The sequence below is a fragment of the Bipolaris oryzae genome (assembly GCF_000523455.1).
Source record: "Bipolaris oryzae ATCC 44560 unplaced genomic scaffold scaffold_4, whole genome shotgun sequence".
NCBI lineage: Eukaryota > Fungi > Ascomycota > Dothideomycetes > Pleosporales > Pleosporaceae > Bipolaris > Bipolaris oryzae.
This window is the reverse complement of record NW_006911280.1, coordinates 189,787-212,237: the sequence shown is the minus strand read 5'-3', so window position 1 is coordinate 212,237 and position 22,451 is coordinate 189,787. Positions and strand designations below refer to the sequence as shown.

Sequence of the window (22,451 nt, the reverse complement as noted above, 5' to 3'; positions counted from 1 at the left end):
GCACCAGAGAGCCAAGCGCCTCGTAAGTTCTGAAAAACACGCACAGCAGATGTTGCGGAAGACGGAAGTCTTCAGCGTAGTCACGTTTTTTATGCGCTCGGGCCACGAAGCGGGATGCCGCCGCACCTTGGACAGGGAACAGGACTAGTTGGCCACCTCCCAATATCAAGTTGCTTGCTTCTGCGCCATCGCCTGTGTCGCGCCTCCAGATGGACCTCTGAGGATGATTGTGCGCTACAGACATTTGATAGCGACCAGTATAGACTCCACACCCTGAACTGAGCCGCGGATGCTGCGACCCTTGTATCCACGCCATCAACACCACCATGCCCGGCCTACCATGTACGTCAGTCACCAGCGATGCTTGCCGTGTTCCCCACACCCAGACTAACATTGCGCAGCCAGCGTAGACCTTGATGAATGCATATCTCGGCTTTCTAAGAAGGAACTGCTGGCCGAGCCGGTCATCGAGGCAATATGCGCAAAGACCAAGGAGTTGCTCATGAAGGAGAGCAACGTGGTGCACATCAGAGCGCCCGTCACTGTCGTCGGTGATATCCATGGCCAGTTTTTCGATATGATGGAGATATTCAAGATTGGTGGCCCATGTCCGGACACAAATTACCTCTTCTTGGGTAAGTCCTGGTCTGCCCCTCACAGGGGGGCACGCGATCTCTAGAGAAAGAGCTGACACTGAACAGGTGACTACGTCGATCGCGGACTCTTTTCTGTCGAAACCATATCGCTCCTCGTCTGTCTGAAACTCCGCTATCCGCACCGCGTCCACCTTATCCGTGGCAACCACGAGTCTCGCGGCGTCACCCAGTCTTACGGTTTCTACACGGAATGCTCACGCAAATATGGCAATGCGAATGTCTGGCACTATTTTACCGATATGTTCGACTTTCTCACTCTCTCTGTGGTCATCAATGACCAAATCTTCTGCGTACACGGTGGCCTGTCGCCTTCCATACACTCCATCGACCAGATCAAAATCATCGACCGTTTCCGGGAAATCCCTCATGAAGGGCCCATGGCAGATCTTGTATGGAGCGATCCAGATCCTGAAAGAGACGAGTTCTCCCTCAGCCCTAGAGGAGCAGGCTACACATTTGGCGCTCAGGTAGTCAAAAAGTTCTTAGAAGTCAACTCCATGTCGCACATTCTGCGGGCGCATCAGTTGTGCCAAGAAGGCTACCAAATTCTTTACGACGACAGGCTAAGCACCGTTTGGAGTGCACCCAACTACTGCTACCGATGCGGTAACATGGCTAGTGTGCTCGAAGTTAGCGATACGGGCGAACGCTTCTTCAACGTGTTTGATGCCAGTCCGGATAACGATGTCCACAGGGCTGAGCAGCAACAGCAGCAAGGAAAAGAAGTCACGACGGAATACTTTCTGTGATACCCACTGTACATAGCGATGCGTTGTTGCTTCAACGCTAACCTTGCATTTATCGGCGTTGGCGATAGACACGGCGTTCGGATAAAGACATGTTGGCTATGTACGTTCTAACGCAGCATGAAATCATTTACAAGCAAAAAATGCGTAGTGTCAATCGCTTTGTCATTGCAGTCTGGTGCTCTCGCTTCAACAGCCCAAGTATTTGGTCTCAACCCATCGCGCCTCCTCATCGCTACCTAGTCTTGCAACCACAATTCTGATATCTGGAAAGACGCTCAAGACCCTATTCAGCCCAACCTTCCCTGCTGTATAGGTTACGAAGACTATATTGGCTTCTGGCACACCGTGGTCAACAAGCACTCTGACCGCCATCAGGGCGGCTGCTCCCGTAGAGAATTGGGGGTCAAGGACTAAGACTAGTCCATGCTCAGCAATGTTGCTGGGTAACGCCCGATAATGGAGTTCTGGCTCTCCAGTTCTGTAGTTTGTCTGGATCAGTACTCGTCCGGTCCTGCAATCGGGAATGGTCCGTCGCAAACCCGTCTCGAAAGCACTGCCGCCGCGTAGCACCACCACGGCACTGACTTCTGCATTCTTCTTCAATCCCTGATAAGTGGTGTTCTGGGGTGTTGTAACCTCGTACGATACAAACGGTAAAAAGTCTACTGCTGTCTCGACAAGCAGTGCAACCATGCGATCGAAGTAAAATACAAAGTCCTCTCTAGACGTGTCAGGGTTCAACAACAATGTGTGCATTCCCCTGACCTGATTCGTCTGCTTGAGTACGATAGCGTTCTCACTCAGCGGACTATCTTCTGCAATCTTGCCCAATCGTCTGAGCTCTGACTGATGCTGAACACTCTTACTGTGCAGCGTTTGACGAAGTTGATTGCTCACCATAGTAATGGCAACCCGATTCTCGATACCTCTTGGAATAATGAGATCTGCAATTTCTCGCTGGGGGGCAACATATTTGTAGTAGTTGGGCTTGACAAAGGAGAACCACTGCTTGATACAGCCTTCAATATCGCGGCCTCGTTCTTTCACATCTCGCACAAGACGGCGTGAGAGACACAGGTCAGCGTCGGCTTCCGCAAAGATTTTGAGGTCCAAGAGATCGACTATCCTTGGATCGTGTAAGGCGAATATGCCTTCCAGAATTATGACGTGCGGGGAGTAGATTGTTGTGGTTTTGGAGAGGCGTGCGTGCTTCTGGAAAGAGTAGATTGGTACCTCAGCAACCTTGCCATTCTTGATGTCTTTTAGGCGGTCAACGAGAATGTCGAAGTCTATAGCGTCGGGAGAGTCAAAGTCGAACTCGTTGCGAAATGCTGCTGCAGATTGCTCTGGCGTAAGAGGTTTGTAGAACGAGTCCTACATGGAGTGTTCCTTAGCTGGGTGGGGCACGTGACCCAATTCACAAGGCTGGAACGAACCATAGATAAGATGACTACCCAAGGCAAGTTCAAGGAAGAGACAATAGCCATTGCCAAAGATGTTTTGCCCGAGCCAGAACTACCAGCTACTCCAATAATACTCGCGTTACCCCATGGCGGTTCGTAGTGCGTTCTTCGGCCTGCTGAAGCCATATCTGAGATTCTTTTAGCGTGCTGAACGCCTAGTAGCACCCCGTATCCTTATTCTACCAAAATCCCACCTCTTGCGGCGAATGCTGGAGATATCAAAAGGGTATGCAGGGTTCTTGAGACGAATGGGTTTCTGCAGTGGGTGGCTCTGACCTTAGTGTCGAGCTTACATAAGGACCCACCGGCACTAGTCTCGCCAAGCGCGCAAGCTCAGTCTTCTTCTTTCACAAAGCTGTGCTCTCAAACTTCCTCTCCACACGCAAAACTTTGCGTGACCGCCAGCACACTCGACCAACGGTCGGGCAGCTCGTATCGCTTACTGATGGACGTCGGTTGAGGCTTGCTGGGCGTCTCGCTTCACCATGGTAAGCCACATTTGCTGCACCTGTTGTTGCGACCTATCCCACCATCTAACCACCCTGCAGAGCTCATCCACAGTTTCCGTGTCGGCGGCAACGCCTACCCAACATCATCCTTTCCAGAGGAAGGTCGACGATGTCAAACCGTCCAAGACGTAAGTCCCCCACCGTCCGCGTCGCTTCCGCTACCTCCTTCGAATGATGATTTCAAAATAAGTTGGGAATCTCTCCGAACCAACATGTGGAGAACATATTAACTTGTATCTCTGATCTCTTGGTAGCGCTTGCATCGTGTGCTGCTGTACCTGCATGTATATGGCGCATCAATGCTAACACCTCTTCTGTAGGGATATCAACTTTGTCATCATGGACTACCTCGTTAGCGAAGGCTATCCTAGAGCCGCTGAAAAGTTTGCAAAAGAAGCGAACATCCAGCTTCCTCTTGAGGAGGAGTCCATCCAGTCCCGCGTAGAAATACGTCGGGCTATTCATGCTGGTGATATCGATACTGCTATCACTAAGATCAATGATTTGAACCCTCAGGTATGCGACACTTCCACTTATACTTCCCACCACCTTGCAGGATTAGATCCAGTTTCATGCACCACGCAGAATCTCTTTGATGATAATCAAACCTTCAGTCCTCAGTATGATTGCAAGCAACTACATTCACTCGTCTGGCGTATTTATCGTTGAACTTTGCTAATGCACCGGCCAGATTTTAGACACAGACCCAGCCTTGCACTTCGACCTACTTAGGTTACAGCTGATCGAGCTCATCCGGGTGTGCACATCGTCTACTGCTTCTGATATCACACCTGCGCTCAGCTTTGCTTCGTCCCAGCTTGCTCCCCGTGCGGCCACAAACCCTGATTTTCTGAGGGATCTTGAGCTTACAATGTCGTTGCTTATATTTCTTCCTGCCGCTTCTGGTACTCTTCAGAGGGAGCTTAGTGAATTGTTGGAACCGTCGCTACGTAGGAATGTCGCGAGCAAGGTCAATGAAGCGATCCTTACTAGTATGGGGGCTCGCGGAGAATCTCGCATGAGGAGCCTAGTGCGCTTACGGCAATGGGCGGAGACAAAGGCACGGGCAGCCGGAAAGGATCTTCCTCCTTCCCTTCCTCTCGGGTTGCAAGACGCCGACGAGAGGCCGGCCAACGGGCACAATGAGGCTGCTGATGTGATGGTACAGTAGAAGCATTGGCGCTGAGCGTCTATTCATTGTGGACTATCTTGTCTGGATCGGGTCATGCGTTACAATAGATAATATGGTTTGGGAGGAGCGACAAGGGTTTTAGAGACGTCGAGTCGGCTACGATGCCACTGTAAAGTTCCGGTAACACGGAACTTTGTATCCGCAATACAAGCCTTGATTGTTGATTGTGTTTTTGCTTTGCCCAACCTGCTGTAGTATGTCGTCATGTGTGATGGTGGTAACAGTTATTTGGTTGTCTAGCGGCCGTAAGGTTGGTGTTGGGAGTTGTATGATGCTCTTCGCCAAGAATCGCCCATGTTCAACATATGCCGGCGCGTAGCACACAGTGGCCCTATCACGTCACCGAGGCTCTCAAGTATACATCAGGGTTCTCACGCAGACATGAAGATAAAGAGGGGCCTTGTGTGCGCCGTATGCGGATTGCAAGATGACGGTAACCTCTCCATCTGACGACCGTGCTGTGCTCGCAGGCAAGATCGAAGACTGGCCTCGGAGGTCTTTTTGGAATCAGGCCGTCCCCCGTCGATAACGATGCTCGGTTCCTTGTCAGTCGCTTGACGTCCTTTTCTCCGCAGCCTTGAACGGTGGGCAGCGTTCCGTGCACTACCCCGCGATTGCGGCCGCACTACGACCATGGTAGTCGAACCTCAACACCCCCGCATGGTAGACCAGGAGCCGCATGCGGTGGAACTGTCCGAAGGCAGTGCTGGGTCATCTCATTGGACGACCGCGACGTGGTACTTCCTGAAGTGGAACATACGTATGCGAGGCTACGTGTGGCTGAAGAGCTTGCGCACGTTGTCTGTGAATAGCGTTGAACTTTGCGCTCGACCGACCCAGTTGGAGTGCCTGCTCAGCCCTTGGATTCATGTCGATGTTCGTTTCACATGGGCTCCCGCGGAATTGGTAGTGGAGCTGTCAGGCGAAGATGGTCACGGAGGGGCCGGATTGCGGCCGTCCATAGGAGCATACGACCGAAAGACCATTGTGGGCTCAGCAAATTACTGAGCACTTGTATGGGCCCTGAAAGGAACCGCAAGACGGAACAACTTGCGCTCGAGTTTTTCTGTATGGCGCGGCCGTGGACGGGGAGTAGAAAGTATCAGGAGATATTTGGCTGAAAGAAGCTAGCTGCCTGGTGTTGGAGCGCCCCTCCATCTCGAGACCTCGCCCTTCCCAGTCCCCCTCACACCATAACAGACGCGGGCTTGCAACTGCCCTGGCCCCTGGGCTGATTTACACGCGCTAAAGTCTGCTCATGCTGACTTTGCTCTGACCTCGGAACCTCGCTGCTCACGCTACTGCTGCTGCCACTCAACCGATGCATCATGATCCGCAAGTCCATCCAATCTTGATCTCTTGACCCCTCCAAGAGGTCCACTGTCCAGTTGTACCTCGTGAGAATGAGCCAATGGGGCCGCCTAGTCCTCAATCGCTCACCTCCGGCACGCCGAGCATGACGCTTGCATTTGCCATGGGTGAACGGACGCAATCCTACACACAGCTCCTTCCGTGAAGGCGCGTTTGTATCCAGACCCTGGCGTCATCCGTTTGCTGCCGAGTGGGGTTGAGCCCTTGAGCCCTCACTGCCTCACTACTGAGTATATAAAGCTCGCGCCCTCCGTGACGCTGTAGTCATCCAACACACTCACATCACCAGCTACTCAATTCCACAACAATCCATCGCCTCCATCACCATGAGCAGCATTCCCCAAGAGCAATGGGCGCAGGTCATTGAAAAGACCGGCGGCCCCGTCGAGTACAAGAAGATCCCAGTACAGAAGCCTGGCCCAGATGAGGTTCTTGTCAACATCAAATACTCTGGTGTCTGCCACACCGATCTACACGCCGTCAATGGCGACTGGCCATTGGTACATATAACCGGTCTTCTTTCTTGTTGGAGATGCTAACGTCCACAAGCCAACCAAACTTCCTCTTGTTGGTGGTCACGAAGGTGCCGGTGTCGTGGTTGCACGAGGAGAGCTTGTCAACGACGTTGAGCTTGGCGACCATGTCGGTATGATTGACTCCTCTCACTTTTACTGCCAATTCACACTTGCTCATTCTCCCCAGGTGTCAAATGGCTGAACGGTTCTTGCCTGTCGTGCGACTTTTGCCAACAAGCAGACGAGCCCCTCTGTCCGAAACCACTTCTTTCTGGATACACTGTCGACGGCACCTTCCAGCAATACTGTATCGCCAAGGCTGCCCACGTTGCCCGCATTCCCAAGGAGTGTGACCTCGCTGCTATTGCCCCTGTTCTCTGCGCCGGTATCACGGTCTACAAGGGACTGAAAGAGTCTGGTGTCAAGCCTGGCCAATTCGCTGCCATTGTCGGTGCCGGAGGTGGTCTTGGTTCACTCGCCTGTCAATACGCAAAGGCCATGGGCGTACGAACAATTGCCATTGACTCTGGTGAGGAGAAGAAGAAGATGTGCATTGGCGAGCTTGGCGCCGAAGCATTCGTCGACTTTGCCACATCAAAGAACCTTGTTGCCGACGTCCAAAAGGCAACTCCCGATGGTCTCGGCCCTCACGTTGTCATTCTTGTTGCCGTCAATGAGAAGCCATTCCAACAGGCTGCTGAATACGTCCGGCCGCGCGGTACCGTCATCTGCATTGGTCTTCCTGCCGGTGCTTATCTCAAGGCACCCGTCTTCGAGACTGTCATCAAGATGATCAGAATCCAGGGATCGTATGTTGGTAACCGCAAGGACAGCTCAGAGGCGATTGAGTTCTTCCGTCGTGGCTTGATCAAGGCTCCGTACAAGGTTGTTGGACTGTCTGAACTGCAAATGGTCTATGACAAGATGCACCAGGGCGCCGTAGTTGGACGCTATGTTCTCGATACATCCAAGTAAGCGTGTAAAGGGTGTCAGGAGGGTGATTATGGAGCAAGCGTACTGTATATATTGAGTTTATGACTATGAATGAGAAATGTTCTTATATCTGAGTCGCTCCATGCTTGTATAACGGTGCAGCACTTGATCATAGTGAGGGTGACGGTGACAATAAACGGTTGTAATTCTCACATTTTGATTTGCGCATTGCTCGCAGTAATTTCGGCTTACTTAGTTCTTATTCGCTGGTGACGTACCATTATTACACGTAGCCGTAAGCACAAGTCTCGGCATTTCAATGACAATGCAACACAAATAAAGACAAGATATACATGTACATGCTCCTCTGCGGGTTTTTTCCCTTCTCTTCAATATGAATATGAGAAAATCGACCTTCCCACATCCAGCTCTCCAAGGCTATCCCCAACCAAACAGAGTCGATGAGGAATAGTGTAATGCTAACCCCCCCCCCTCTTTGTGCTTACCATAAGTACCTCTTCTACAGCCCTGTGCCTAGCCAAAAGTCAAACCTAAAATGATTGGCAATACAGACTGACCCCATCGACCCCGCTTGGTCCCGCAACGTGAGACGGATGAGACCACCAAATGATGATGACTCGTCTGGCAACAAAAAAAGAAGCAGACCCGGGATGTCTGCGCAGCATTAAGCTTTTCGATGAGCTCCTGATATGTAAATACGGTTTCGAATGAAGAGGCGAAGGGGGCGGGAAGTGAGAGGAAAGTAAACTTATCTTGTCGATCTGGACTCTTACATAGTATTATTCTTGCCGATTTTCTTTTTTGGTTGACATCGCTCCTTTTTTTCTTGATATATACTACGCTCCATCCCAAACATGCGGCGCGAAGACGATTGGATGGAAAAGGTCGAAAGAGGAGGGGAAACGCCTAGATTGCGGTCCCAAGTAGGGGGAGGTCATAAGCGTAGGCGGACAAGAGGGGTAGTATGGTTTGCATTGTTGCTATGCTTCGTGTACAGATTTTGTTTACCGTGGCAGTATCGGGCGTCGTTAGAGCAGCAAACACAGTGCCCCACGTTACCGATAGTAACAGATGACATCCTCGTTGTTCTACGAACTGGCGCCACCGAGGCGCTGGAGAAACTGCCTGTTCATTTCCAGACGACGCTGCGGTGTGTCAGCGACTACATCTTGTATTCTGATCTGGATGAAGAGATTGCGGGACATCATGTGAATGATGTTTTCGAGGGTTCTGTCAGTGAGAGACTCAGGAAGTCGCCATATGCAGCGCAGGAATTCGCACTGTATGAGCGAATTCGTACTCAAGGGAGACAGGACATCGCCAATGAGTCTTTGGGCGACCATCGCGGTAGTGGGCCTCTTGGCGCGCAAGATAATCCGGCATGGAAATTGGATCGATTCAAGTTTCTGCCCATGGTGGATAAGGCGCTGAAGCATCGACCGAGTGCGAAATGGTTCGCCTTTGTAGAGGCAGATACGTACCCGGTATGGAATAGTTGGGTGTCGTATCTTACTCTCTTCAACGCCACTCTTCCACTCTACATTGGCAGGCAAATGTCCATTGGCGACGTGATCTTTGCACACGGTGGCTCCGGCTTTGTGCTTTCCAACCCAGCCATGCGCCGCGTCGTCCAGCAGCGCGAGACGCACCCCACCTATTACGACGACTACACAGCCGCAAACTGGGCGGGCGATATGGTGCTAGGCAAGATACTCGCAGACGCCGATGTGCCGCTATTCTGGGCGTTTCCGCAGTTCCAGGGCGACCCCGTCAATGCGCTCGATGTCAATGCGGTAGAGATTGGGCGCCCACTGTGGTGTTATGCCTCCATGACTTATCATCACATGCACGAGAGCAAAATTCGTAGGCTGAGTACGTGGGAGATGAGTCGCGCTGCTCATCCACAAGGTGGAAACACAACACTCACCCATGGAGAGGTGTTCAAACAGTTTATCCTCCCACGCTTAAAACTAAAGATGGAAGGCTGGGATAGTTTCTCCATGGATTTCGAAACAGACCCTACATCGTCATTATCCTTTGAGTCTTGCAAAGCTGCTTGCGAGGCTAGGTCCACTTGTCTCCAGTTCTCTTATGCCATTACTGCTTCTGGAGCTACGTGCTCTACTTCGACGCATGTGGTACTGGGTGAAGCTGCGACTAGGCCTTGTATAGAGTATTCGAGCTCAGCAAACAAGTGCATTCGCTGGCGAGACGATGGTGTGGATGGGGAGAGTGCGGGGCCGATGCAGTCCGGGTGGATGCTGCATCGGATAAATTCGTATGTGGAGGTCATGGATAAGATGTGTAATGGAACAGAGATGGGCAAGTGGATAGTGTGAAAGTGGGTGTGGTGTTTGTTCGGAAACAAATAAGGGGTTACGAATGAGGAAGCGACGGGGTATGACTGTCGTTATCGGCATTCTTGCCCTTATAACAGAAGGCCAGCATACTCTCCGCTACCACTCTAGACAGGTGCATTAGTATGACAATGTTGGATCAACTAAGTCAACTCTACAAGACTGATTCAACGGAAGAAACATGCCGCGCCAGTACGCTCATAGCAGATATTCGGTAATGCTTGATGGCCTCTTCGTATTACAGCCATCGGTGAGCCGCTGGTGTTCACATGGCACTAAATTATACGTGCTGTCAAGCCAATCAAGCGAGACGGGCCTGGATGGAGAGAAACGACAAAGACGCGGATAAGCAGCGGGGGCAAGCTAGTTGAGAACAAGACTTGCCAATAAGGATGTGTGTTTCTATCTACTGAGCATCTCTCCATGAACTTGCACACCACAACGGGTGTAAACCAAGGTATATGTGTATATTTACAAGAAACAAAGTCTCTCCAGGTTACATTTCTGACCCAACCCAATGCCAGCGAGCCAAGAAGGGCAATAGTCCCAAGATCAGCTCCACGAGCTATCAAATTAATCCCATGCAAATCCGCTCATTATGTCGTTACAACGGAAACAAGTAAACATCCGTCCTCGACAGACGCCGCTAAGTAGACGTGTAGAACCTAAAGAAGATACCGCAAATAATGCCGTCTTTGTGCGTTTTAATCCGCTTTTTGTACACGCAAGAAACTTTCATAAAGTAATAGAGTTGCACTAATACACTGGTGTATGAAGAGAGATGACGAGGCGCAGTCGCGGAGTATGGGGATGGCAAGAACGTATTAGAAGAAATGAGCGCCGTAGCCGTTGACTCCGTTAAGTGGCGGCTGGAGAAGTGTTGGGGGCTGCTGCTGTTGGACAATATTGGCTGGAACGTAATGTGCCTGGTAAGGATGTTGCGGCATACTAAAGTCTGCGACAAGAAGAGGATTGCCAAAGCCTGTTGGTCTTCGAGGTGCTGGGGCGGGAGCCGGAGCTGGCACAGGTGCTAGAGAGACCTGGGACATTTGCTGAACTACCATTTGCGGCTGCTGTGGATACATGATGTTGCCGTCTTGCATCTGGCCGTTGAGTTGTTGTTGCTGCTGCTGTTGCTGCTGAGACGGCTGCAGCGGCTGTTGTTGTGATTGGTCTTGGTTCTGTGGGGTGTCCCAGCCCCATTTTTGCTTCAACTCTGTATTGACAAAACCCACTCGCCATCCCGTCTCCTGTCTGATCTTATCAAAGATTTGGAGAACCTCTTCTTGCTCGCGGCGATCGGTCAAAGGCTCGGCAGCAATGGCGAGTGATCTTAGCGCCACGCTAGCGACGCCACGATCTTTGACATGTGCGCTAATACCGCAGATGAACTTTGAATTCTGCTCGAGCATTGCCCACATCTCCGGTTCGCTGGCTGCTTGTACGGGGTTGATTTGAGCTAACAAAACCAGGGATGTATGGTAGAATAGGCGCGCGATGATGGATGCACGTTTAATTAACCAAACTTCCGGAAATGCGGAGCCGGAAATGGTTTGTCCAGGGTACAGGTAGGCCATTGGGTGCATAGTCCTAGGGATGTTTTCATTCCATCTGTCAGTCATTTCCTTGAGTCGCAGCCATTCATTGTGGCGGTCGTGCAATGTTTGCCTGGCGATATCTTGGTTGCGCGGTATGGAGGCGCGGAAGTTGCATATCCTAGCGACAATGTACAAAATCCGATGTGTCCAAACTTCTTCTCTTCCGGATTCAGTCTCTGGGGTAAAGTCCATTTCGATGCCCCAGTCATCTGGATCCCACGCGACCTGCCAGTTGAAGTGCAGGCAGCTCAGAATCTCCATGCCTACGTTGAGCCAAAAACAGGCTGCGCCAATGCCTGTAGATCGGGCATTCCAGCGGCACTCCTTGATCAAGGCACGGGCACCGGCAATGTGGTTCATGCGTTGTAATGCGCGCTCGGCCATGATTTCGTATACGTTCAGGATGACAGCAGTAGTCGCACATAGAATGGTGTCACGGTCGGGGTTCTGCAGGGAATGCAGTAGGTCGCGTGTGGCTACATCATAGTAATGCAGGGCCTTTTCCTCGCTGTACTTTGGGTTGACAAGGGCAAGATGTCGTGCACCACATGCAAGAAAAGCATGCAGCAACATGGGTTCGTTGAGGGCATGGAAGGGCAGTAGACGTGAAAAGTGCTTATGTGCATCCATGCTATCCATCCAGATACCAATTTCTTCAACAAAGACTTGCATGTACAACACTTCCTCTTGGCTTTTTAGATAGTCACGCGTGGGAAGGGGACCTGGGCTAGCCGAGTGTTCCATGGTGTATGAGGAAGGGGTTGGGCCGCTTGAATAACTGGATACTATGTAAGTTAGCAGCCGTTTTTCTTCTCTCGTATATTGCGGATAAAGCTCACTTGTGCGTCCGTGTTGATGCTGTGTGCGGTGCTGATCCAGATTGTAGTTGAGTTGTGCTTGTTGGTACGAGTCATGGGCGATGCCTTGCATTGGTGGGAGGTGTTGACGCGACGCAGGGGGTGGGGCCATGCCAAAGGCATTGTCGGCCATGGGCATGTGAGACTCCATTTCCTCAACGGGATACATTTCTCGGCCACCGACGTATTCGGAGGCGATTGTACGAGACTCGTCCATGAAGGCGACTTGGTAGTCGATGCCCTGGGGGATCAAGTATGCATTTCGCTCGCAGGTGGTGTCGAGGAAGTTGAGCTTCTTGCCCCAATTACATTCTCGCTGGGACTTGAGGCAGTTGTTGCAGGTGGGCTTGCTCTCGTCGCATTTGAGGTGACGCTCTCTGCATGTTAAGCAGCCGGTGCGCGTGCGCTTTGGTTTGTCGTCTACGGTGGTGTCGCTCGCTCGTTTCCTGTTGGGCAGCGTCTTGTTGGTGGGAGAGTCGTTGTTGGAAGGGGGCGTAGCAGTGTCTGCCATGGTGCCGCTGCTGTTGCGCACAGAGCCGGTTCGAGGATGGTCGCTGTGCAGGGGGGGCTGCTGGGCGTGAGGCCACCACGACCCTGAAGTAGGGCGTGCAGCGAAGCGACTACTTTAACCCCTCCACGTTTGTGGTTGTGGACGTGGTTGTTGTGGTTGTGGGTTTGGAGGGGGGGTCTTGGGTGTCGGGGTAGATTGGTAAGAAGTCGAGGCAAGGGCGCACGGTTGGAGGGCGCAGATGAAGGGTAATGGTCTGGAATGGGATCGGATGGAGGGAGATGTGTGTCGGGCGCGAGTCTGGAACACCGAGTCGGGGGAGAGCAGAGCAGAAGCAAAACGGAGGCGGCGTCTAAAAAGGAAGAAGGAAAGAAACGAATATGAATGTCGACTAGGGCCAAGGCGTCAGACGGGTGGAATATTGGATGGGAGCTGGGCGGGCGGGCGAGCGACGACGGGGAATAGGGAGGGCGGGCGATGGCATGGGGGGCGCAGTGGCTGCCGGGGCCTGCGAGGGGCAGGTCGAGGCGAGGCGAGGGGAGGGAGGGCCCATGAAGCGAGGGGCAGCGCGGGTAACGCAGACTGCGTGTGATGTGCGTAGTAGCAATTCAAAGAGCGTATTGGCGCTGGGCGCACTGGCTGGATGGGCGGCGTGCGACGTCCGAATGCGAAGGGCGTGATGTGCGCGCCGTCCCGGGCGCAATGCGCAAAACGGGCCTGGGCTGGGCGGAAGAGTGAGGAGCGAACAAAGAGTAACAGAGTGTGAGTGCAAGCATGTGTCGGACCCGCGGAGGCTTGTCAAGAGCGTCCATGATTACGACCGTCGGCGGCTCCGTGGCGGTGCAGGGAGCAAGACTCGTCTAATGTTGCAGACAGCTGCAAATAAGCTCGTCGCCATACGAGATCCCTGCATCCATCCATCGGCAATCGCATGGCCACTACTTCTGCGTATCTGCGTATGTATCTATTTAAGTACATACCCAATATCCCTCCCTCCCCCCCCTGCGTGCTAAGAACCTACTCCTCTTCTGCATCGCAACAACGTTAGCACTTGTCAAAACGCGTCAATACTCTTGGAAAATACGCTTTCTGCCCTTAGCCTTGGTCATACCTTCTCTCCTCTTTCTAATCAGCCCCTGTTGCACCACCGACAATACCATGTTCGCTGTCGACGTGCACAACACCCTGGGCTCAGCCAGCCTTGGACGCGCTCCAGAGCTGATGCATCCTCGTAAAAATCTGCTCAGCTGCATAAAAACATGCTAGGAATGTATTCCAAATGCAGCGCCTATAGCTGTGTACTATGCGCACATCAGTGAGTGGTGTTGCGTGCCTCTGTCGAGCGGCATCGTCAAGCGAGAGACCCACTTTGCACCTGTACTGAAATATCGAAAAGAGACTAGCGGTGTTCTATCAATACTGACATCATCGCTCGATGCAACTAGTGTAGTGTACATGCAAGTCATTCTCCTGCACAATACGAATGGAGGGTAACTCCAAGCCACATCTTGACGCTAAGCCACTCGCCCATATGCAAGCCTCCCAGCCGCAGTACCCAATGTCCTCGGCCTGCTCGACATGTCGAGAGGCATGCGATGCTCTCCGAGACTAACCCTCTGAGCAGACTGGGCGAGTTGCCTGCTCGTCTCTTCAACTGGAGACTGTATTTTCCCGACTGCCGTAGTGTACTATATCTGACAACATCTCCTAATGTACTCGGTCGATTTTAGTGAAGCTTTGTAGATCGCTCTTGTCGTAGTATCAAGCTAAAGCGCCTCCTCCTCGTGTTCAACCATTTTGAGTATCCCAGACAACCATTTGTCACGGAGCATATCCAACGGTGACCAAGACATGTCTTCCACTGGAACAAGGTCCGTCGATGGTCCATCCCAGATATAGGCCAAAGCCTCATGGAACTCCTTAGTCCCATCCTGGAGTTCAATCTCCACCGTCACCCGGCTCAAATCGTACATGCCCCCCTGGAAAGCATCCATTGCCCTCCGATCCGCAACGTTTAGCCCGAATATCATCATTCCTGTCGTCTCAACAAGCGGATCATTACTTGGGATGAGCGCTGGATATGCCACACCCTTGACTGCACGCCGTTGATACCCGCGGAGCACCGCTGGCGTCATATTCTGCGCAATGTTGCCGAGTGACATGCGCTGCGTGACGACGCGGATTGTGCCCGGGAAGAGGAAGGCTCCGATGGAAAGCAAAGGCGCGGATTTCTTAAACGGCAGGTTCCCTGTTCGTAATTGAAGGAATTGGTCTCTTGAGATGCGGTTGTTGACTGCGAGGAGGAAGCTTTTGGGAAGGGCAGGATATTGTCCTGTAAAGCCCATCTTTTCAAGACTCCCCAAGGCGACTGCGTGGGCCTGCTTGCTGAAAGGGCGCAAGGCAAGTTGAGTTTGAGAAGGCTGGAGGATAACCGAGTCATTTGGTGGCGCATCCTCGTCAGATTTGGACAGGTCATCATCGATGTTACTGTCCCAGTCGGCGTCAATTTCGGCATTGAGTGTTTCGGTGTAGCACGTGAGGCTTTCCAGATATCTGTCTAGCACAATTCCGCGCTCATCTCTAGGCTGCGTCAGATCTCGAGGTAGTTGCTCCTGGAGCCTGGCTATTTCCTCCAGGATTCGCGCCGTATCTTGCCTAATGTGAGAAGTATCGTCTCGGATGACAGTTGTGTCCTTGGCTTCTCTTGTCATTGTCCAGGAAAGCAGGTCAACCGCAATATCCAATGCCCGTCTATTAGACTCGAGCACGGAGTGATGTCTTTGGATATCTAATTTTCCATTGGTAGCCCATGTGATTTGGCCAGGGACAGACTTGACCAGAAGGTTGCGAGACTTTTCAAGGGATTCTTGAATTTGCTTAATTGTGGTAGCACAACAGTCGATGATTCCGATGATTTGTTTCTTGAAGGAGATAGGAAGTGATGGTGGCGCCCCACTACCGGATTCCGTATCGAGGTCTTCGCGAAGCAGCTCAAGCGTCCTCTTGATAGACTGGAGTTCATTTTCGACAAGGTTGAGATCCGGCCGAGATTCGCGGACAGATCGTATAAAGGAGGATATCGATATCGACGCGGCATTGATGAGTTGGATGGTGGCGATGGATGCTTCTACAATAGAAGGCGAATCCGTTTTCCGTTGGGCGCCGTATGAAGGCTTATTGACCTCTTCCTGAAGCCGTCTGAATGCGTTATCTTCGCCTTCACCATAGATGAGCGGCATGTAGATCCCAAATATACCCAGTAGCGAGTACGCTTTATCTTCTTTGCGCGTGGTCCGACGGCCTTTTGCCCACGATAATCGCTCCTCAATACCAAACTCCTCTAATGGGGTACCTCGAAGGGCCAGGGTAGCGATTCCTGTTATCTCATGAATTTGCCGCTTTAACGATTTCTTATCACCTAAACGCGTGCCTTCTTTGGAGAAGAATTCGACTGAATGCGGGGCAAGAAGCTCTTGAAGGGTCCAGCCCCGGGTAAACCATCTGCTTTCCAAGAAAGACGAGTCCCAAGTAAATTCAGAGAATTCATATGCACTCGGCCTTGCTGTCGAAACATCAGATAGATAGACGTAGCATTTCATCGCATGCTGATACCAGCGAAACATGGAATTGATAGCCTCCTGAAGCTCAACGTGGTTTGACTTGTCAATACAACAGGTATCAATCCAAAAGTACTGCAAGTCGTCTTGTCTGGCTTGTTCTCCACAGAACTGGATCTTCCTATAGCCAAGCTTACCCTTGCCAGTCCCATTTATCATGTCTGCAAAGGTGACCTCGGTGTCTGCTTCCCATGTGTGCGAAAGTATCGCATACGGAGGAATAGTGTCATCACCAATCAGATCCTTAGTGAGGCAGAAGTCGCCAGTACTGCTGCGTCGCAAAAGACGCATTGTTTCGCGTGAAGTCCAACAGGGGCCAGTTGGGCTATAGCCTACTTCAAACGCAACAGGCCGGGTGGAGAGATAAGAGCACGGCAACTCACTCGTCGCCTGAGAATACCATACTTAGTCATTAAAGTTAACAAGTATAATAGCAAAACAAAATACCGAATATGAGACAGTTCAAGAGAAGATTTGAAGGAACGGCTTCGCTCAGGACAGGTGGGACCGAATGCTCAGCCCCAATGTGTGGCAGACGTGCAGCATGCAGAGTCAGACTTTAGCGGAGGGGGAGTTGGCATGCGACTAAATTTGACATATTCATACCTTAGGGATTGGATGAACGTCTTGACCACGCTAGCAGGGAGGACGGCCGACCCGCTCTGGCCAGGGCCGTGTCGAGATATACTGGATTCAATGAGAGTGTGGGAGGAAGATGGTTGACTGGGAAGACTGAGCCACAGGTGGCGAAAACTGCAGGGGGCAAGCGGGGGCATTGCTAAAATACAGCTATCCCGCTTCTGGATTTACCGTACAGTTGATTTCTTGATTCTTAGCTTATCTGCGCCTGCCTCCTGATGATTGTTGACTTTGTTGTTATGACGAGAAGCACTGGTGGGTTTTTCGGCCGGCAGGGAGGGACATTAACCAAGTATTTACACCCACATACGTAGATACGCATTGCACTTGGCTGTATCTATGCAAGCACGCACATGGTGTACATACAGAAGGATTGCAAATGCCAGCCCCCGGCCTCGTGACGTCGCTCTCATGACGCCAGCATGGCCCACCATCAGCTCGCCGCGTAGGTAATGGGTATGGGTATGGGTATGGGTATGCAGTCACTACACTACTCCCTGGGCTGTCTTGGGCTCGACATGGCCTCCTTCTCCTCGACCGTTCAGCCGAAATGCCCCCGCCTGTTGTTGGCTGTGTCTGCCCCACTCGTCCTGCCTCGCCGATCCCATCTCGCGCCGTCTTGCCCAAGACCACCACTTCAGCTTACCCTTACCACACATGGCTGTCGCCCAACACTCGTCCACCCTGCCACCCGCCCTGCCCACCTGCATTCTCCGCGGCCACGCTTCCCAGATCCACTGCGTGCACTTTGTCCGCTGCAACGCCTATCTGCTCACTGGCGATGCCAATGGCTGCGTCGTCTATTGGAGCCTCGCTACTAAGAGGGCCGTCTACGTGTGGAAGGCCCATGCGGGCCCCATTCTCGCCCTCGCCCAATGGGATTACGACCGCATCCTCACGTACGTTGCTCTCGTTATCCACCCTTACATACACCACGCATGCGCCCCTTGCTCGTCCCTCATTCGTCCCTGCCAGATATCCTCATTTTAATAAAAAAAGTCGCCCGATTGACGTCTGCCTCGTAGTCATGGTCGAGACAACACCCTCCGAGTATGGCAGCTGAGGCCGCAAGGTCGTCTGCCAGACAAGATTGCTCTTCCTGCAGATTCGGACGACCACACCCAGCCGCTGCCATGGCTGCTCCATTCGCTTCCTGTCAACACCCTCAACTTCTGTGCCTTTTCCATGTGCTGCCAGTACACGCGGCCCCGCACAGACCAGACAGGCCCTAATCCCATCCTCGTAGCTGTTCCGGGAAGGGACGACAAGCAGATTGAAGTATGGCTTCTTCCAGACGAGAGCCTGAAAATTATAGTCCCGCGAGTGCAAGCAGTCGAGACAGGTTCGCTTGATTGAGTCAACCCTGCAACCACAAAAGGCGCTAACATCCCTAGGCATGGTCATGGCTGTCAAGCTGCTTCGCCATCAACGCTCGCAAAACATCTTGCTCCTTGCTGGGTACGAGGGTGGCGTCGCCGCAGCCTTCAAGCTCCCGGGTGACTGCACCGGCCCTTCCGTCGGTTCCGCTGAGCTTGTTTACCTCAGCCAGCCCCATTCTCAGCCTGTCCTGTCACTCGATGCTTCGCCGGACGGTGACTTCTTCTTCACTTCATCTGCTGACGCCAAATTGGCCAAGCATCGTGTGCCCGAGCCGACTCTCAGTATCAATGAGGTAGGTGAAAATGAAGCTACCATGATACCGCCATCGGTACCTGCGAGTGGATTATCAGAGCCAGTAGAAGACGTGTCTCAGCCCGTCGACTCCTCCGAGTCTCCACCTTTGTTTGCCAAGTTGCCTACCAAGGGAAAGACACCAGAGACTCCGAAGCCGGGCGGTTTATCATCCCTACTCTCGTCGTCCTCTACACCACTTCCCCGCATCAAGCCTCCACCGCCGGTCCAGTCGGTAGTGACGTTAGAGCCTGCATACAAAATCATAGACACCAAACATGCTGGCCAACAATCACTCCGAGTCCGTTCTGACGGCCGGCTCCTTGTCACTGGAGGCTGGGATGCTCGCGTCCGTATATATAGTAGCAAAACTCTCAAGGAAGTCGCAGTACTCAAATGGCACAAGGAAGGCGTCTACGCAGTAGCATTTGCCAATATGTTGACAGCAGAAGACCTAGCAGTGGAAGATTCAGAGCCAGAAACACGTGCCGAAAGCCGTGGGCAGGAGCGCGAGAACGAAACAAAGTTGAAGCATTGGGTTGCTGCTGGGGCCAAGGATGGCAAAGTCAGTCTTTGGGAGGTGTTTTGAAGCATCTTGACTTGGCTATAGCCTCTTCGACACGGTGTTTCCGGTCAAGAAATACCCATACAACTTCATCAATAATTAAGAGCGTTACTTGTAATTCGCTGAAAATGCGAATCAATGACATTTGCACTAATGTTCGAATACTTATACCAGTATCCGTAGCAGTCCGATGGCTGGCGAATCGGAGGCGATGCAGGCCCGCTATGCCTTCCCCACAAGCCGAGGCCCAAGGGATGGACCGGGGAAGTGGGTCCACCTCAAGTTCAACAGTCGCGCCGTCATTCTTGCCAGGCAACGCCTCTCGCGCCTGATTTGACAATGTCATAACACTACACCTCTCACAACCCACGGACCCAAAGATCAAGCAGATCAAGCCTTACCCCGACTGAAAACGCGCCTGCCCATGTCATCAGCGCAGTCGGTCCCAAACTCCCCCTGACGAGACGCATCTCCGTCCGGCGCATCAGCAGCCTTCTGCCCTCCGGACACCATGACCCGCTCAGGCGAGGCGCAGAACCCTCCAGCTTCACCCTCCTCTACCCCCGAACAAGCTCCCGACCTCAGCATAACTGCAGACGATAATGTACATCTCCACGCAGCCGGCTACAATGAGTCGCCGGATCGTGGCCTCATACACAGCTTCGCGCGCTTCCGCTCCTCGCCTCTGGACTTTTTACGCGAAGTATCGCTTCATTTCTCTGGAACAGGATGGCGGTCCTTTGATCACCACGTCGGCCAGCCAGAGTTTTACTCGGGCTTCAGCGAAGATATGAAGGGAAGGGTCCTGAGCAGCCCAATGCTCATCGCCAAAATACGTGAGCTGGCGGACAAGAGAATTGAGGTTGAGGTCAAGCAAGGATTGCTAAATGATGACGACAGAAAGTCTAAGAGGAGAGCCGAGATCGAAGAGTCACTCATGCAGGTCAGCGAGGGCTGGACAGACTCGATGATATGCAAAATGGAGAGCAGGCCGTTCATAAGAGGTGCATACTACTTTGCAACTCAGCTCCTCACCAGGGCATACCACCAGGGTGTTCATGTTTCGAGCGAGGAAGTCCTGCGGTTACGCGCGGTAGCTGAAAAAGCAGCCAAGGACAAGCACTCGATCATATTCCTGCCTTGCCATCGCTCCCATGTCGACTACGTTTCCCTACAGATTATCTGCTACAGGCTTGGTCTTGCGCTGCCCACCGTTGTAGCCGGTGACAACCTAAACTTCCCAGTTGTGGGTTCATTTCTTCAACATGCGGGCGCCATGTGGATACGACGGAGCTTCGGAGACGACCAACTGTATATCACGCTAGTTCAGGCATACATAGATACTCTGTTGCGATGTGGTTATAACCTCGAGTGCTTCGTCGAAGGAGGCAGGAGTCGGACAGGCAAGCTTCTGCCACCAAAGTTTGGCATTTTGAGTTACATGCTGGATAGTGTTGCCAGTGGCCGGGTAGACGATGCCATCATTTGTCCGGTTTCAACACAGTACGACAAGGTGATTGAGGTTGAGTATGTCTGCGAATTTCTTCAAAGACGAACATGGATGCTAACAGTGAACAGCTCGTATATCAGTGAGCTCCTCGGCCAGCCAAAGCCAAAAGAAAACCTCATGGATTTCCTGTCTGCTTCTTCCGTCCTCTCCCTCAAGCTTGGTCGTGTAGATGTCCGTTTCCACGAGCCTTGGTCTCTCAAGTCATTCATCACCCAACAACGCGATCGCTTCTCCAAACTACCCCAACAAATCGATACCAAAGAAGATCGACTCCGTATCCTCCGCACGCTGGGGTACAAAGTGCTATCGGAAATCAACGACGTCTCAGTAGTCATGCCCACGGCGTTGGTTGGTACCGTCTTGCTCACACTTCGCGGTCGCGGTGTCGGCAAAACTGAACTTATCCGACGCGTAGAATGGCTCAGCGACCGAGTACGGGCCCAAGGCGGCCGTGTAGCACACTTTGGCAATCTCCCCACCAGCGTTGTCGTCGACCGTGCACTTGAAGTGCTCGGCCCAGGACTTGTCGGTCTTGTACCCGATCTCCCAGAAGACACATTCTACGCCGTCGATCGATTCCAGCTCTCTTTCTACCGCAACATGACCATTCATCTGTTCATCTTGCAAAGTCTCGTCAGCGCAGCGCTATACACACACGTCAAGCAAGGCGGCGGGCCCGAGTACCAACGCATGTCATACACCGATCTACGTGCCCAAGTCCATTTCCTCTCCCAGCTCTTCCGCGGCGAATTCATTTTCCCAACCGAAGGCCTCGACACCAACCTCTCGAAAACCCTCCTCGGCCTCGAAAAAGACGACGTCATAACCCTAACTCGCTCTTCCCCAGAACCTTCCTCTTCAGAAACCCCCTCTTCCTCGTCTACCGAATCGAAAATCGAATGGATCCAGCTCTCCCCTACCGAACGCGCCCAAGGCCGCGAAAACTACGACTTCTACTGCTTCCTCATCTGGCCCTTTATCGAAGCCGCCTGGCTCGGCGCAATAAGCCTAATGATGCTTACACCCCCTCTATCCTCCTCATCTTCCTCCTCCTCCTCCTCTTCATCACCACCAACAACACCTCAGTCGCCAAAATGGCTCGACCAAAAGAAAACCCAAGACCACGCCCAACTCCTCGGCAAAACCCTCTACCACCAAGGCGACCTCTCCTACTTCGAAGCCGTAAACAAGGAAACGCTGAAAAACGCCTACACGCGGTTCCAAGAGGAAGGCATGATTGTCGTGTCCCGCCCGCGCAACGGCGAGGGGTCCGCGAAGAAAAACAAGAATGCGGCAGGGATACGCTTGGCGGATGAGTGGGTGCCGCAGCGGAAAACGGATGGAACAGCGAGTATCATTGCGGAGGGCCCGTTGTGGCGGTTTGCAGAGAGGATTAGTGCGAGTAGGCGGGAGGGTAAGAATCGCCGGGATGGAGCGACGGTGCAGAATAGGGTTTTGGGGCTTGTGGATGTTGTGGCCAAGGGGCTATGGGAGGATACGAGTGCGGTTGTTGAGGAGGGTGAAGGGGTGGGAGGAGGGGAGGGGCAAGGGGGAGAGACTAAGACGAAGAGTATGCGGAAGAGGGGGAACATGGCGAGGCTTTGAGGTGGGCTTTTACTAGTCAACTTCTTTCGTTCTTTTGGTTCTTCTCTTTGGGGTTGAAATGGCTACGCAACGAGAAGTGTGATCCATGATCATGTCGATGAAGAAACTTTAATCA

General features: G+C 52.4%; 11 protein-coding genes across 11 annotated transcripts; 6 read left to right on the top strand and 5 right to left on the bottom strand.

The window, feature by feature from the left end:
* Positions 1–326: 326 nt before the first annotated feature.
* On the top strand, positions 327–1,405 carry COCMIDRAFT_21930 (uncharacterized protein; the record flags this gene model as incomplete). Its single annotated transcript, XM_007684638.1, has 3 exons — positions 327–342; positions 402–635; positions 702–1,405. The coding sequence occupies 3 exons, from the start codon at positions 327–329 to the stop codon at positions 1,403–1,405; spliced, it is 954 nt and encodes a 317-aa protein (XP_007682828.1).
* A 186-nt stretch (positions 1,406–1,591) lies between these two features.
* On the bottom strand, positions 1,592–2,994 carry COCMIDRAFT_32135 (uncharacterized protein; the record flags this gene model as incomplete). The annotated part of the gene is made up of 2 exons (XM_007684668.1): positions 1,592–2,779; positions 2,842–2,994. 2 exons carry the CDS (start codon positions 2,992–2,994, stop codon positions 1,592–1,594), a joined length of 1,341 nt encoding a protein of 446 aa, XP_007682858.1.
* Positions 2,995–3,353: 359 nt separating this feature from the next.
* COCMIDRAFT_32134 (uncharacterized protein) lies at positions 3,354–4,548 on the top strand (the record flags this gene model as incomplete). Its single annotated transcript, XM_007684667.1, has 4 exons — positions 3,354–3,356; positions 3,417–3,505; positions 3,698–3,893; positions 4,069–4,548. The coding sequence occupies 4 exons, from the start codon at positions 3,354–3,356 to the stop codon at positions 4,546–4,548; spliced, it is 768 nt and encodes a 255-aa protein (XP_007682857.1).
* A 1,718-nt stretch (positions 4,549–6,266) lies between these two features.
* On the top strand, positions 6,267–7,430 carry COCMIDRAFT_81326 (uncharacterized protein; the record flags this gene model as incomplete). Its single annotated transcript, XM_007684728.1, has 3 exons — positions 6,267–6,440; positions 6,490–6,586; positions 6,643–7,430. The coding sequence occupies 3 exons, from the start codon at positions 6,267–6,269 to the stop codon at positions 7,428–7,430; spliced, it is 1,059 nt and encodes a 352-aa protein (XP_007682918.1).
* Positions 7,431–8,284: 854 nt separating this feature from the next.
* On the top strand, positions 8,285–9,748 carry COCMIDRAFT_81416 (glycosyltransferase family 31 protein; the record flags this gene model as incomplete). Its single annotated transcript, XM_007684727.1, has 1 exon — positions 8,285–9,748. The coding sequence occupies one exon, from the start codon at positions 8,285–8,287 to the stop codon at positions 9,746–9,748; it is 1,464 nt and encodes a 487-aa protein (XP_007682917.1).
* Positions 9,749–10,590: 842 nt separating this feature from the next.
* On the bottom strand, positions 10,591–12,732 carry COCMIDRAFT_81410 (uncharacterized protein; the record flags this gene model as incomplete). The annotated part of the gene is made up of 2 exons (XM_007684726.1): positions 10,591–12,149; positions 12,204–12,732. 2 exons carry the CDS (start codon positions 12,730–12,732, stop codon positions 10,591–10,593), a joined length of 2,088 nt encoding a protein of 695 aa, XP_007682916.1.
* Positions 12,733–14,495: 1,763 nt separating this feature from the next.
* Positions 14,496–14,762, bottom strand: COCMIDRAFT_81561 (uncharacterized protein; the record flags this gene model as incomplete). The annotated part of the gene is made up of 1 exon (XM_007684725.1): positions 14,496–14,762. The coding sequence occupies one exon, from the start codon at positions 14,760–14,762 to the stop codon at positions 14,496–14,498; it is 267 nt and encodes an 88-aa protein (XP_007682915.1).
* A 987-nt stretch (positions 14,763–15,749) lies between these two features.
* COCMIDRAFT_50698 (uncharacterized protein) lies at positions 15,750–16,352 on the bottom strand (the record flags this gene model as incomplete). The annotated part of the gene is made up of 1 exon (XM_007684724.1): positions 15,750–16,352. A coding segment is annotated over one exon (603 nt), but the record flags the coding sequence as incomplete, so codon positions are not given.
* A 54-nt stretch (positions 16,353–16,406) lies between these two features.
* Positions 16,407–16,637, bottom strand: COCMIDRAFT_57157 (uncharacterized protein; the record flags this gene model as incomplete). Its single annotated transcript, XM_007684723.1, has 1 exon — positions 16,407–16,637. A coding segment is annotated over one exon (231 nt), but the record flags the coding sequence as incomplete, so codon positions are not given.
* Positions 16,638–17,642: 1,005 nt separating this feature from the next.
* COCMIDRAFT_81536 (uncharacterized protein) lies at positions 17,643–19,245 on the top strand (the record flags this gene model as incomplete). The annotated part of the gene is made up of 3 exons (XM_007684722.1): positions 17,643–17,884; positions 18,011–18,327; positions 18,380–19,245. 3 exons carry the CDS (start codon positions 17,643–17,645, stop codon positions 19,243–19,245), a joined length of 1,425 nt encoding a protein of 474 aa, XP_007682912.1.
* A 487-nt stretch (positions 19,246–19,732) lies between these two features.
* On the top strand, positions 19,733–22,336 carry COCMIDRAFT_21922 (uncharacterized protein; the record flags this gene model as incomplete). The annotated part of the gene is made up of 2 exons (XM_007684637.1): positions 19,733–20,748; positions 20,800–22,336. 2 exons carry the CDS (start codon positions 19,733–19,735, stop codon positions 22,334–22,336), a joined length of 2,553 nt encoding a protein of 850 aa, XP_007682827.1.
* Positions 22,337–22,451: the final 115 nt, after the last annotated feature.